We start from the raw sequence: 15254 nt of genomic DNA, 5'->3' as shown, positions 1-15254 counted from the left end.
TTTTTTCCCTGTTGATAAAATGGCTACTCCTCTAGGCCAAGCCAAGCAGATGGAGAGAAGTTTCTAAGCATTATTTCTCTGGGATTCAAGAACTCAGGATTTTAATTAGAATGGGAACAAAGTATGCTGCTAAATTTAACAAACCACTGTCTCGTTGATTATGCTGAGCCGGCTAATCCAGCCTGAATTGAGACTTTTTAAAGAAGTAAAATTGGGTTACATTCATCAAAGTTGAGGAATAAAGTAGAATTTATGTAAATATGCCCTTTATAACCACTTCTCAAAAAATTACAGGAGAACACAGTATTATAATTACTTTGGTTTTGGCAAAATGGTGTGATGTTTTTTTCAATTGAGAACAGTTTTAAACTCATTAATGTCTACCAACAGCTGGCTTCTGATGGCTGAAAATACTCTTATTCAGTGAGGGTCTTGGCATATTATGATTTGTTAATATTAACATAGCAAGAAGACAGATGGATTTTTTTTTATTGCCACTGTTTCCTTCTTTCTCTCTCTCTTTTTTTTGCTGTTAACTAGATCCTAGGGCAAATTTAAACATATCAGTTGGTAGGAAAAAGCCACAAGAAGACTTCAGTTTTCCAAGCAGCTCTGATAGTATGTACAGAGCATTATAAATGATGGTCCCTTCTCCCTCACAACACTGCTGTTTTGCCATTTAGCTCCTCCTAGATATTTTTTAAATACCAGAAATGGGTATCTTGCCAAGTCTCATTCTCAAGGAGCAGGCTATAGCTTTTCATGGACTGATTCAGCAAGCACCAAAAGTTATGAGGTTGATAACGTGAGGGGCATCCATATTTATCTTTTATATGAGTTGTTTTCTTGCATGAATTTCAATTACATGGAGATCTTAAACAGTCCATGTTGCCCTATTTTCATAATATTCCTTGGAATACTTTTCAAGTTGTTAATTTTAGTCTTAGAGACTCTCTATAAGCAGAATATAGTTTAAACAAAATAATAAAGACACACACACACCAAATAAACATAACATGAAGCTTGCCAGTCCAGCAGCAAGCACAATTGCGAGCACCATTTGGCTTCTCATAGAACTCCTGGCTTGGGTGTTCACAGGGTTAGTCAAAATGTGAACTCCACGCAACAGTTAGGCAAGGTATTCCATCCAGATTTGAAAGTTCTGAGTCTCAGTCTTTAACCTGAAGTCATAAAGGACCTTTTAAAACAAGATGTCTTTGCCCTTGAACCCTTTGAAATTCAAAGGGAGTCTTTCCCCAGATCAACATATCTCAGTGTGATTCACCACTTCTTGCATATAACAGTGCAAATCAAAGATTTTTTAAAAGTCAGATTTGTCATCGCTTCCCATTTTCAAGTGCTTCAGAGTACCATGTGCTTCAGGGAATTGAAGTAGGAGCCTGGTGGCAACCTGTCTGTTCCTCAGAGCAGGCTCCTTCATCACAGCCGCAGCTCACAAATGGTTCTCAGTACTCAGCTCCTGGTCTCAAAGGCAGCTGGTCTCTCCAGAGGTTGAAAGGTAAGCCCCTGGTCCTAAGATGTTGGCGAGGACACCAAGATCAGATCTTCCTTGTACATGACTTGCAGCATTGTTTTCCATAAAACTTGTGGTTGCAGACACCATGCTGAGGAACTAGGTGACACCAGTTGAAGAAATCTACACAGGATGGATCCTCTAAAATAAGAAAATACATTTAGCATGTTGGCTAGGGTGTCTATCCTATTTGTTTGTTTTTTGAGATGCAGTCTCACTCTGTCAGTCACCCAGGCTGGATGCAGTGGTGTGATCTCGGCTCACTGCAACCTCTGCCCCTCCAGGTTCAAGCGGTTCTCCTGCCTAAACCTCCCAAGTAGCTGGGACTATAGGCATGTGCCACCAAGCCCGGCTAGTTTTTGTATTTTTTAGTAGAGACGGGGTTTTCCACCATGCTGACCAGGCTGGTCTGGAATTCCTGAGCTCAAGTGATCTGCCTGCCTCGGCCTGCCAAAGTACTGGGATTACAGGTGTGAGCCCCTGCGCCCAACCTTTGGTGATTTGCATATTATGATTTATTAATATTAATATAGCACCTTTTTCTTAAGGTGAGGGCCTACAGAACAAAGGTCTTGGGCCCACATGTGGTTCTTCTCATTAAACATTGGGACTTTGGTAGGGGAGTGTGGTAGGGGCAGGATTTAGATGCCAAGAAAAGACTGACCATTAGCAAAAATTAAATGATTTGTTTTTAAAAAATGTTACATCCAATCCAAGATCAATGTCTGATCCTCTCTGTGTAGCCTGGGAGCTACCACTGAATTGAGTGTCCAGGGAAATACCCTAAAACAGTGCTTTAGGAATCTCCCAAGGATTTTATTAAACCACTGGTACCACTGGTTCTGATTCAGAAGGGCTATCAGAGGGGAGCATTAAGGGAGGGTGTGTTGCTGGTCCATGAAGTATAATTTCAGGAGCAAGGAGCCCGATATATTGGGAGCCAAGCCACCTGATTTGCCTGCAAATGGATTGAGATTAACTGTAAAAGCTGGGTCTCCAACATTCTGTGTAGGTTTAAGTCAGTCTCAACCAGTTTGCAAGTAAATGAATTTAAGTCAACACCAGTCCTTGCTAATTTCTTTAGTTGTTCAATGAACAGGACAGATGTGATTTTTTCACTGTACATCAGGACCTCTTACTCAGATGGGCCTCAGGAGATAGAAAGTGCATGTGAATGGATATGTAAACATAAGTGCATGTTTTAGGAGCAAGGGCCTAGTCATTTTACTGTTTTGTTTGAGAAGGAATTTTGCTCTTGTTGCCCAGGCTGGAGTGCAATGGCATAATCTCGGCTCACTGCATCCTCTGCCTCATGCGTTCAAATGGTTCTCCTGGGTACCTGGGATTACAGGCACCCACCACCAAGCCCAGTTAATTTTTGTACTTTTAGTAGAGACGGGGTTTCACCATGTTGGCCAGGATGGTCTCGAACTTCTGACCTCAGGTGATCCACCTGCCTCAGCCTCCCAAAGTGCTGGGATAACAGGCATGAGCCACCACCTCCGGCCCATTTTACTGTATTTTTAAGGCACAGTTTTGACTTTGAAAATATTTAGAGTCTACGCTACACATAATTCGGAAATGCTTAGAGTTCCTTCTTCAAGCCTTGATTCTTCTGCCTAAAATTCCTTTTTACACACCCCTTTCATGTAAGTCAGGAAGCAGAAGTGAGATGTATTACTATTCTGTCAGTACAAGTGTTTTTGATTATAACAATTACTGTGAATCAGGTATTTGATTTACACTATTGAAGATGACCTTGGAATCACTGCTTTGCTTCAAATTCTCCATGCAATCAGCAGATACTCTTGGCTCAATCTTTAAAATACACCCAGCATCTAACCTCTTCAGTACTGCCACACCTCCTCCATCCGCTTCCTGGCAGAGTTGACAAGTCCTTGTTCTACTGTAGACAACCTGCACTCCTTTCACCTTAACTGCCAGTAATCTTCCTAAAGCTAGATCCTATTGCTCTTCTGCTCAAAGTTCTCTGTTGGCTTCCATCATACTCAGAGTTAAATCTGAAATACTTACACTGACTGACAAGGCCTCCAGTACCACTTTTCATGTATTGCTTAACCACTCTTCACCTTGTTTCTTGTACTCCAAGCATCATGCCATTCCTCAATTAGATTAGTATATTCCTGCCTCGGGGGCCTTTGCTGTCTCTCTGCCAGGAACACTTTCCTTCTAGATCTCCTTCTAGATCCATATGTGGCTCACCTTCCTTGAGGTCTCTGTTTAAGTGCTAAATCATCAAGTGGTCTTGCCTGACCATTATAATCTCAAGTTGTTTTCCTGTCTCCTCACCCCTGCTACTTTACTGTCTGACATCGGGTATTAATTGGTTGGTCTGTTGGCTATTTCCATTTAGAAGTAAGCTTGTCAGAAGGTGGGATCTGTGCCTGTTAAGCTGGATGCTGTTTTTGTAATCAGACCTCAGAACAGTTTCTGGTTCATAGTAAGCACTAAAGAAATATGTGAAAAATGGAATTACCTTCTTTACTACTCAAAACAATCTTTCCAAGTAAGCATTATTTCCCATTTTTTTCAAAACTTGCCCAAAGCTCCATAGCTACTAAGTGTCAAGTTAGTGTGGATTCAGCTCTATTTTTATTATTTTAGAGTCCTTGCTCTTTCCACCATACAATGCTGCCTGCCCCCATCTCATGATGTGGGATTCCGTGAGGAGCAGCTTATTAGTATTGAGTATCTGGTCATCCTTAACTTAATATGACTAGTCTGCAGCCCAGGCAGCTTCCAGACAAACAACCAGTTTTAATGCAGTGTGACACAAGTCTGTGGGTGGTATGACTGCTTTAGGGCCTTCTCTCTTTCCTGAAGAGAATTTTACATATATGTACAGTGCAATCATAAGGATGGTTTCCCCAAGGTGGAGATCTAACCAAGACACCCAGCTAAGGCATCACACACTGATGATGGTATACAATGACTGCCCCTAGACTGGCACTCGGGATGGTCTAGGGGACAACATAGCTGTTTGGTGACACTGGATGACAGGATGATGCCACCATGGGCAGAATGGTCTTCTCTAGGCTCTAGTTTAAGAAACTTCCACCTAAGTGGAAGCTCCTTAAGGGGAAGAAACTCTCACAGTATCTAGCAGACTGCCTGGTCCATAGTGGGGGGCTCAGAGAAGAGGCAAGAACGGAATCTTCTTCCTTCTGCCACCATGCTCATCCTTACTGCTCACTAATGTTTTCTGAAAACTCACAGCCAGAAAATACACTCAACCGACGTTCATAGTAGTCACCCTGCCAACCATGTCATCATCACTGTACCTGGGATGGGAATGGGAGAAAATCCTCAACTTAGTAAACTGTAGGCCACATTTTTGGCCCAGAACAGACCCTTGGGCTTGTATCCTTTATTCTTCCAAAAGGGACCTGACTCAGCCAAGAGGCACAGAGAGAAGCTCCTCTTTTTGAGACAGCGTCTCAAAAGAAAAAAAAAAAAAGCCCAGGCTGGAGTGCAGTGGTGCAATCTCCACTCACTGCAGCCTTCACCTCCTGAGTTCAAGAGAGCCTCCCACCTCCCCCAGTAGCGAGGACTACAGGTGCCTGCTACCACACCAAGCTAGTTTTTATATTCTTAGTAGAGACAGGGTTTTGCCATGTTAGCCAGGCTGGTCTCAAACTCCTGACCTTAGGAGCTTGGCTGGGTGCATCACCTTTTTTAATAAGCCGTTTCTGATATGCACCCTATGACTCCCCTCATTCCAGCACCACAGGTAGAACTGACCATCACTGTAACACTGTGAATACTCCACCACTTATTTGTTGTTGTAGCTTTCTTTTAAGAACATGACCCACCTCTATTCTTTCATCCCTAGAAGAGTGCGGGAGGTATACAAGGTGCTTGGTGACTTTGCTTTGAACAAGATCGAGGACCTCACAGCACTTTGCACACGATCTTTCATGTAGCTATACACTCATGCATGTATTCATTTAAGACTTTTGTGTGCCCAATGTGGTATTACATGCTGGGTATGCCAAAAATAGTAAGACAAATGGCCTCCCTGGGCCATATGTGCATGTTGACTCTCCCCATCCTGTCCGGCAATTTCATAATCGGCCATTGTCGTTGGGGGTGCTGGTGGCCTTCTAGGCTGAATCTCTGGCAATTAAGGGTGGAAATGAGAAATCACTGATAGTGAAGAAAGGAGGACAGAGTCTGGAAGAACATGACCACTTGCTCATTTCTTCCCTATGCAGTATCCCAGCATGGACTAGGATGATCTGGCTTTGAGTAACTGCTAGTAACTACTACAGAGCTAGTTTTTTTTTTGGTCTTGTGCAAGATTCTTTAGCACAAGGCAAGCAGATCAGGCTGAAAAATATTTCCTGGCAGTTGTCAGATTAAATAGTGAAGAACAGTACAGTTTACTCAGACTTTCCATTTTCCTATGAGTACTCATTGCACTTTACTTGAAGTAACTTTAAGAAAATATTTAGGTATAGTCCTAGGGCAGTACATATTCACTGATGACTATTTTGATTTCTGAATTGTTTTATATATTCAACAATATGAAAATCTTTATGTATGGATTGTAGTTGTCTCTTCCATTAAAATATGAGCTCCCTGAGGGCTATTCTTCTTCACCTTTATGTTCACATTTTCAAATTAATAATGGTTAAAAAGCATTATTGTGGCAATTAAATATTCCCTTCAGAACCATGCAAACAAGATCACTAGGATAGGCTGGGCACGTGGCTTGTGACTGTAATCCCAGCACTTGAGACCAGGAGTTCGAGACCAGCCTGGGCAACATGGTGAAACCCTGTCTCTACTAAAAATACAAAAATTAGCCAGGCGTGGTGGTACACACCCATAATGCCAGCTACTCGGGAGGTGCAGGCAGGAGAATCACTTGAACCCAGGAGGCGGAGGTGAAGTGAGCTGTGTATTCCCGCCTGTGTGACAGTGAGTGAGACTGTCTCCGAAAGATCATTTGGACAGGAACTTCTCCAAAGTGGTGCCTTATACAACTCCAGGGAGCACTGTCACATAGACTTCGGGTGAATGGCTCACCCATGTCACAGGCTGTATCACCAACAAAGTAGGCTTTGAAAAAGTTATCTAGAGACTAGTACAGTTGTGCCTTTTACCTCTCTTTTCAGGAGCTGGACAGAAGTTTGTATTACAGGCTCGTAGCACTGGAGGTTTCTGATGGAGCAGACAACTTGAGGAAGGCCGGCCTTGCTGAACACAATGGACTGACCGGGTCTGGACCCCTCCCCCACAGGTGACTGTGCACTGCAGGAGAGAGAAGAAGAAGGAGTCAAACACTCTGCTGAGGTCAGTGACATCAGACAGAAGGAATTCCCATGCTTCATGACATTACCAAGACGCCTGCTGATGAAACAGATTGGCTGGAGCCAGGCACATGTGCTTACAGTCCATAGCATCTATCCTAACAAGTGTGATCCCTTTGATCTGATTAGAAGGGTTTTAGGCAAATGCTATCTATCTAGCCCAAGAGTGTGTGTGTCTCTCAGTTAAGTGACTCATAAAGAAGAGAAGCTCCAGAAATACAGAAGCTGCTCTAAGAATGCAGAAACAAATACAGACACAGCTAGGGACTTAATCACACAATTTAAAGAATTCCAGACAATCTGTGCAGCTGCAGTAGTGGAGGACATAGTTCAAAACTGGGCCAGAAAAAAATGGTCAGAGATAGCTCTGGAACCACACTTGGAGTTGGCATGGTAGAGTTGGTGTTTCTTAGAAGTCGGTGATTTCACTGTGCAACTAAACAGTTTTTAAAGTGGACAACTCAACTGTCTTTTTTTCCAGTAGCCATCAAAAGAAAACCAGGGAAAATGTAGCCCTTTAAATTGATTTTCTTATTTTAAAGTTACTGCATTAAAGAAAAAGGTACATATGCCTTATAATTGACTGTAGTTCGGTCTCTATTAAAATTTGAGGCCAAGTCTTGTTATCAAATTATCTAAATAAACTTTTCCTGTAAAGGGCAAGATAGTAAATATTTCAGGCTGTATAGGCATGCGGCCTCTTGAAAGTACTTGTCACTGCCTTTGCAGCACTAAAGCAGCTGTGGTCAATATATTAAGCAAATGAACATGGCTACCTTCCAGTTAAACTTTATAAAAACAGGCAGATATTAGGGGAGCAGATTTGGCCAGCTGGTAACTGTTTGCTGATCCCTTAATCTAAATAGTCTAATTAGAGTCAATTTTAAAAAGAAATCCCCAGCAATATGTATAACACCTAGCACAATGCCTGGCCAGAGACAATCATGCTAATTTCCTCTGTTGGTTTCCAGATCCTCCTGAATAGATAACATATATACATATTTATACCTCTACCCGGACTCTCTGAGGTGGGTAGCACCCGAGTCCTCTGAACAGCTGTGCAACAACATCTGTTGGGTGGAATGCTGGAAGGACCGCACCACACACCAATCCTAGCTAAAGTTTCACCCAAATCTTCAGAAAAGATAAGTTTAAAACTTGAGTATCCTTGGCTGAATTGCCTGACCTTCTGAGCTTTAGGGACCATACTATCCACGAATAGGAGTACTTAGCACCGTGCATAGTAATGGCTTGACAAATACTAGCTATTCCACTGTTCAGAAACATGATGTAAGAACCAAATGACTAAAGGCTGTGAGCAGCATTTCTAAAACAAAGACTTGAGTGATAGTTTCAGTAGCAGCAATGACCTCTAGTCTGAGGTAGCAGATTACATGAGCTAGGGAGGTGGAGACTGCAGTGTATGATTGGCCTGGTGCTAAGTGTTTTATACACATTTCCTGATGATCAGCTCTGCCAGATAATAATTTTCTAGATGTGAAAACTGAGGTTTACAGATTGTTACCTGCCCAGGGCCACATGGGCAGAGATGGCCAAAGAACAAAACCCATTCTGCCTTCAGAACTTGAGCCCTTAGTTGCTTTTACTTAGACAACCATTAACAGACTAAGAGCAACTTTTTTGACATCTCACTTGAATAGAAACCTCCTCGATCTGCCTGTACCCACCTGCTGCCATGGCGATGAATACCATCCAGCTACCATGTTGTACACTGGATGGGTTGGGCAAGCCCGTTGGTGGCAGGTCTCTTCCAAGTCCAGGTTTGGTTTCTTAATATTCCGGCATCTTCGCTCTGGGAAAGTTATCAGCTTCCCCTGGAAGCCCTTCTCGCTGCACTTGATCTCCCTCTTCCTCACACCCAAACCACAGGTTGCAGAACACTAGGAGCCAAGACAGGATATGTCAAAGTGAAGACTGCCAGGGTCAAATCTTCTGAACAGATGCACTTTGACATAAGGTTGTGCCATCCACATGAAATAGGAGGGATGAGATTACACAAGGTCAACCATAGTCACTGAAGGATCTTAAAGATACAGCAGCCAAGTACCTCATGCTATAGGTAAGGTAAACCGAAGTTCAGCAAATGGAACTAACTTTCCCAAAATCACACAGATCATTAGCCTCATAAAGCAAGAAAGGGACCTTGAGATGCCACATGGGTGTGAGATGGAGTCCAGAAGGAGAAAGGCAAGGTGGGCAAAAGGATTTCCAGGTTTAGGGTTAAGGCCTGGGGAGTTAGGAATCTGAGTTGAGGAGGGTAAGGGCCAGACAAAAGGATTAAGAGCTGAATGGGAAAAACCACTGTACAGCAAATAATTACCCTTTAAATTTACCCAACCTCTCACACATAGGAGGTAACATGATGAGGGTCAAAAATAACCTTTTAGGCTGGGTGCAGTGGCTCAGGCCTGTCATCACAGCAGTTTGGAAGCCCGAGGCATGCAGATCACTTGAGCCCAGGAGTTCAAGACCAGCCTCAGCAACATGGTGAAACCACGTCGCTACAAAAATTAGCCAGGTGTAGTGGTGCATGCCTCTAGTCTGAGGTAGCAGATTACATGAGCTAGGGAGGTGGAGACTGCAGTGAGCTGAGATTGTGTCACTGCACAGTAGGGCAACAGAGCAAGACTCTGTCCCAAAAATAAATAAAAGTGACTCCCCAGTTTTTGTGAGATATATTTCTAGTGTGTCACCCAAGGTCCTCATGATCTTTCCACCCCATCCCATGTCCCTTCTGTACTGAATGTGCAGTCACCTGTCATCACTCCTGAGTAGAGGTTGCACCCTCTGTCTGGCACAACCTTCCCCCCAAAATCCCCTTTTGCTTTGATTCCTGTTCATTTTTCAGGCCATGCTCCCTAGAAAGTCTCTTCTCATAAGGGTTCTTCCCGAAGTCCAGCATGGGTGAACCTTGAGCTCTCCCATAAAATTACAGACTTCTATCAAGGCACTCGGCATACCTTATCCAAGTTTCTCTACCAGGGCTATACAAAATCTTGCGCCCCTACTGCTCAGGCATATGCCTGATCAATGTGGGGGTACTTTAGCAATGTTTCGTGAAGAAATCAGGAGAGAAGAACTGGCACGTAGCAGGCATTTGGTATCAATGTGTGCAACAAGAAGCAGTTCTGTGAGCCTAGATGCTAGCGGGTCAGCTGAGCATCTCAAGAAACCTCCAGCAGTGACTTCTAAACCATACCTCGCTCCACGAAGAAGTGACCCACTGGAGCCGGTTGTTCTTAGGGCATCGTCCAAGCACGCAGCCCTCCTGCAGCTCAGGTCTGGGGAGGCTGGTACACTGGCTCTCGGGGAGGGTTTCCGTGGCAGAGCCCTTGCACAGGAGTTCACGCTTCCTCACTCCTCGTCCACAGGTCTTGGAACACTTGAGAAGGAATAAAAAGTTCTATTTGCATTCCTAAGGTTTCATAGTCACATTAAAACATAAACAAAAACACTAAATATATTCCTGTGAAAGGTGGGATGATCTCCATGAACTAAAGCTCTTTTATGAGGTCTACTTAACCACCCCATTCCCATTTCCCTTTATCCATACCTACCATATATATTTGGCTAAAACAATTATTTGAATTCTTTTTGTCAATTATATTCCTAACTGCAAAGAAAAAGACTAGACTCAACACCCTGTACTACGTAGATTTACCCTCTGCTATAAAGGAATATATTCTCTCATTTGAAAGAACCCCTAAACAAGCTAAAAAATATTCTCTCTCCCTCCTGACCCCTAATTCCCTAACATAGCAGTCTCCAATTTCTTTGGCACCAGGGACAGCTTTTGCAGAACACTGTATTTCCATGGACAGGCAGGGCAGTGCTTTTGGGATAAAACTGTTCCACCTCAGACCATCAGGCATTAGATTCTCATAAGGAACATGCATCCTAGATCCCTCACCTGTACAGTTCATAAAAGAGTTCCAACTCCTCTGAGAATCTAATGCTGCCACTGATTTCACAGGAGGCAGAGCTCAGGCTGTGATGCTGGCCCACTGCTCATCTCCTGCTGGGCGGCCCAGTCCCTTACAGGCCACAAACAGGTACTTGTTCATGGCCTGGGGGTTGGGGACCCCTGTGCTAACAGATATGTCCTAACATTAAAAAAAAAAAAAAAAAAAAAAAAAGCCTCACTCTGACCTCTGGTAGGAGATATGGTAGTATATTGCTGAAATTAATCAGAAAGCAGCACCCTCCAGCATCTAATATACCCTAAAGGAAAACACAGCAGAACTGTCTTCAGTGGCTGCTACCTGGCTTCATAGTTCAGATGGTAAAACTCTTGCCCTTTTTTCATTCTTCCCTAATATTTGTTTGCCAGCCATGATTGAGCAGCGGTTGAGCTATCACTGCAATAACTGCTTCCAAAGCAGTTATTGTGAAAGGTAGACCATCTATGGAAGCCATCAATCAATTTCAGAACCAATAAGATAAGTTGTTCTAATTGTTCTTTGATGGATCCAGAGGCTTATACTAATGTGATCCAGATATAAGGAATCACATTTAATCATCCCACAGTTCTACAAATACACTCCTGCCTCTGCATGAGAAGAAATCCACGTCACTTTAAAATCTGCACAATTCATTGAGCCAAATTTGTTGGGATTTTAACTATGTGTCAGGGACTCTCGTAAGCATTAGGATTGGAATGCTTAGGGCAGGGCTTCTTCCCTTCAGCACCACTGACATTCTGGATCAGATAGTTCTTTGTGGTGAGGAGCTGGCCTGGCTGTGTAGGACATTCACTCCTACCTCACTAGATGCCAGGAGCACTCATCTCCTTAAGTGGTGACGATCAAAACTGTCCCCTAGTAGGCAAACTTCCTGACAGTGGAGAACCTTTGCTTTCGAGGGAATTGTGAGCTGTGAAGGACAGGTAGCTCTACGTCTCTTCTAACTTTAAAATTTTCTATCTTTCACCGGGAATCTGTGACCATAGCAAACTCTATGCTCTACTTTTCTCTGTATTCTTCTAACTTTACCTCTTTCCCATTGAAGCAAGAGTTAAATATCTTTTCTGTGCTCCATTCTTTGTATTTGTGTTTCCCATTAGCTTTGGAGAATTCCGTAGCCAGGTCTCTATGCCAGTCTTCTGACACTGGAATCCTTTCTAGCTGTGCTCACAAGTCTGGCCTAAATGGCCCCCACACTCCAATTTCTGGTCCTCTGAGGAGGATCCTAAGCTCTGGGAGAGGCATGCCGAAACTTCAGATTTCATAAGATTCCCTCAAGAGCATTAGTTAAAATGCAGATTCCCATGAAGATGTACACCGCCGAGAGCCCCTTGGAGAGAAAAGACACCTGTACCCCACTTGGCTTCATGGGGGAACGAGACCAGTAACTCCCAAGTTTTCTCCTGTTACCTGAGACCAGGGTCCAAGGCTCCATTCTGGAGGGCAGGCGTGGCTGTTGCAGGCTTGGACCTGAGTGGGTGTGCTCACTGGACAGAGAGAATGCAATACTGCTTCCTCCTTCTGGAAGGGTTTCTTTTGCACACACTGGATCTTTCGGCTCTGCTGGCCTCCACCACAGGACTTGCTGCATGTACTCCATTCACCTGGCATCCAGCTTTCAGTGCAAAACAAATACTTCCAATGAAGCCAAACTTTGTACAGTAACTTCCAAAGCAGTTATTGTGAAAGGTAGACCACCTATGGAAGCCATGGATCAATTTCAGAACCAATAAGATAAGTTGTTCTAATTGTTCTTTGATGGATCCAGAGGCTTATACTAATGTGATCCAGATATAAGGAATCACATTCAATCATCCCACAGTTCTACAAATACACTCCTGCCTCTGCATGAGAAGAAATCCACATCACTTTAAAATCTGCACAATTCATTGAGCCAAATTTGCTGGATTTTAACTATGTGTCAGGGACTCTCATAAGCATTAGGATTGAAAAAATTAAGGCAGCAGCACTCTTTCCATTAAGGAGCCTATAACACAGTAAAGAGGTGGATATGTGAACAAATACAATACTTTCTGATAAGTGCTGCCATGGAAGTCAACATAAAATACAGTGGTGAGGCTCATGGAAGAGTGATCAATGAGAGAGAGAGAGAGAAAGGTTTGTGCAGGAGAGAGGGGTACATTTAGATAAGGTCTCACAGGGGATACTTGAAGTGGGTACTTCCTCAAATTACTTTTCTAATTACCCCTGAATTTACTGATGGGTTAAATATATGCCTTCATTTTCTTTAAAATTTGCTAGACCATTTTTTAAAATAGCTATCTGAGATTTGGTATATATTTGAATGGTTTATCAATTCAAACTTTCTTTGTGAGATGCAATCTTGATCTTGGCTCACGCAACCTCCGCCTCCTGGGCTCAAGTGATTCTCCTGCCTCAGCCTCAGATTATGACAAATCTATTATTTATAAGAAAAAACGAGTGTGTGTGTGTATGTATACGTATATATATATATACATATGCACATCTTTATATATAAAGATGGTGTAATACAACTACATCACCACAAACCAAACACCACTTATTAAGATGATCTAAAACATCGGTGAATACAACACTGCTTTAGAAGAAACTCTGTCCATTCTATATAAATATATTTGGCAGAAGATAAATCACATAAAAGAGACTCCATTTGACTGGGAAGATTACTTAAAATTAGTCTTCAAACAATAGTGTGGCTAAAGTCCATCCAAGAACAAACTCACTGAGCTCCTCCAAGGCTGCCGTCATCAGCGGTGGAGTTACCACTTGGCCTATACCCCATACCCCATTCTTTTTATTTTGTGTCTTGCTACTGTGTAATTTTGCATTTGGGGTTTTATGGCCTGCATAATATTATGATTTTTAAATTCTTGGGCCATTTGCATAAAAGTTAAGCATACAACCACATGCAAATTGAACTAATTTAGGATTCTGTGTTATTTATGTATCTGTCTGATTCCATTCAGAGAAGAGGAATCCCTATGCAAAGGTTAAAATAAAAAAGCACCTCATGCCTGTAATCCCAGAACTTTGGGATGCTAAAAACAGGCAGATCACTTGAGGCCAGTAGTTCGAGACCAGCCTGGCCAACATGGCAAAACGCCATCTCTACTAAAAATATAAAAATCAGCCAGGCGTGGTGGTGCGCACCTATAATCCCAGCTACTCAGGTGCTTGAGGCACAATAATTGCTCAAATCTAGTAGGCAGAGGTTGCAGTGAGCTATCATGAAGCCACTGTACTCCAGCCTGGGCAGCAGAAAGACTCCATGCTCTTCCTCCCCTCCAAAAAAAGCACGCCTTCATATCCCAAGTAAGCTTGCTTTTAAATAGCTTTATTCCTGGCTATCAAGCCAAAGTCAAGTGAGTACCAAAAGTAAATTTGTGTTTTTCAACTCATATGTAAACTTCAACCATCTTCTTTTTTAAAAAAAAAATTTTTTTAGACAAGATCTCACTCTTTCACCCAGGCTAATATGTAAGTGACACAATCATGGCTCACTGCAGCCTGGAACTCGTGGGTTCAAGTGATCCTCCCTCTTCAGCCTCCCAAGTAGTTGGGACCACACATGTGCCACCACACCTAGCTCATCTTCTTCTATTACTTTTTAATGTATTGCATCTACCTTTAAATCACTTTCCATTAGCAGGATTGACAGTGGGCTTTCATCATCTCATAAGAACAATGAAGGCATACAAGTACAAAAGTAAACAAAAAGACATTTCCAAATGACTTACTAAGCCGGGCAGGAGAAAGCGTTGCAGATTTTGGGTTCAGTTACTGGCTTGGTTCTTGCACTGCAGAATGAGGAATTGACTTGAATATTTTGATCTCGCAAGCAAATGGCCTTTACATTTATGTAACCTGATAACACATCAGAAGTGACAAAGTGAAAATTACAGATTATTATTTCATTTTGGTTTCTAAGTTTAGCTTCTGATTTATCAGCATTGTGATATTTTATTTCAGATACAGAATCTAACTATTTTGTGGAAGCACCTCCTTTTGATGAAATCTGCAACTAATTTGAATTCCATTCCCTTCCCTAAAATAATATATTTTATATTTAAATACTTTTAACATGTAAATTATTGGTTTTCAAGACTGATGTGGATACTAGAACCATAAAGTGATAAATACAACCTTTTGAAAACAGAATGACTATGAAGGGAAACATCCCAGGCAAACTTTATTATCAGATGGATAATGTTCTTCAAAGAAAAACCATTAGTGAATTATGTGTGGAAATCCCAAGATTTTTGCCTTACCATGAAACATCTCATACTTCCCTAAGAGTATGGGGCACACAAAAGCAAAGAGTATAACTCACTAAATATGTATTAAAACCTGTCAGCCAGGGCTCTGCTTTTTGCTTTTTTTTTTTTTTTTTTTTTTTTT

At 42.3% G+C, this 15254-nt stretch overlaps 1 protein-coding gene across 1 annotated transcript in view; it reads right to left on the bottom strand.

The window, feature by feature from the left end:
* Positions 1-15254, bottom strand: part of ADAMTS18 (ADAM metallopeptidase with thrombospondin type 1 motif 18) — a 157442-nt gene continuing 142188 nt past the window's right edge. Inside the window, exons 18-23 of the mRNA XM_017868658.1 lie at positions 14594-14720; positions 12264-12468; positions 10091-10273; positions 8559-8771; positions 6664-6811; positions 1-1675 (exon numbers count right to left, since the gene is read on the bottom strand). Of these exons, the coding sequence (XP_017724147.1) occupies positions 1560-1675; positions 6664-6811; positions 8559-8771; positions 10091-10273; positions 12264-12468; positions 14594-14720 (992 nt within the window). The 3' untranslated portion in view covers positions 1-1559. The remainder of the gene's footprint in view (positions 1676-6663; positions 6812-8558; positions 8772-10090; positions 10274-12263; positions 12469-14593; positions 14721-15254) is intronic.

This window comes from Rhinopithecus bieti, unplaced genomic scaffold (assembly GCF_001698545.2).
Source record: "Rhinopithecus bieti isolate Rb0 unplaced genomic scaffold, ASM169854v2 scaffold_2574, whole genome shotgun sequence".
Taxonomy (NCBI): Eukaryota; Metazoa; Chordata; class Mammalia; order Primates; family Cercopithecidae; genus Rhinopithecus; species Rhinopithecus bieti.
The sequence above is the reverse complement of the archived record's forward strand: the minus strand, read 5'-3'. Positions and strand labels throughout refer to the sequence as shown.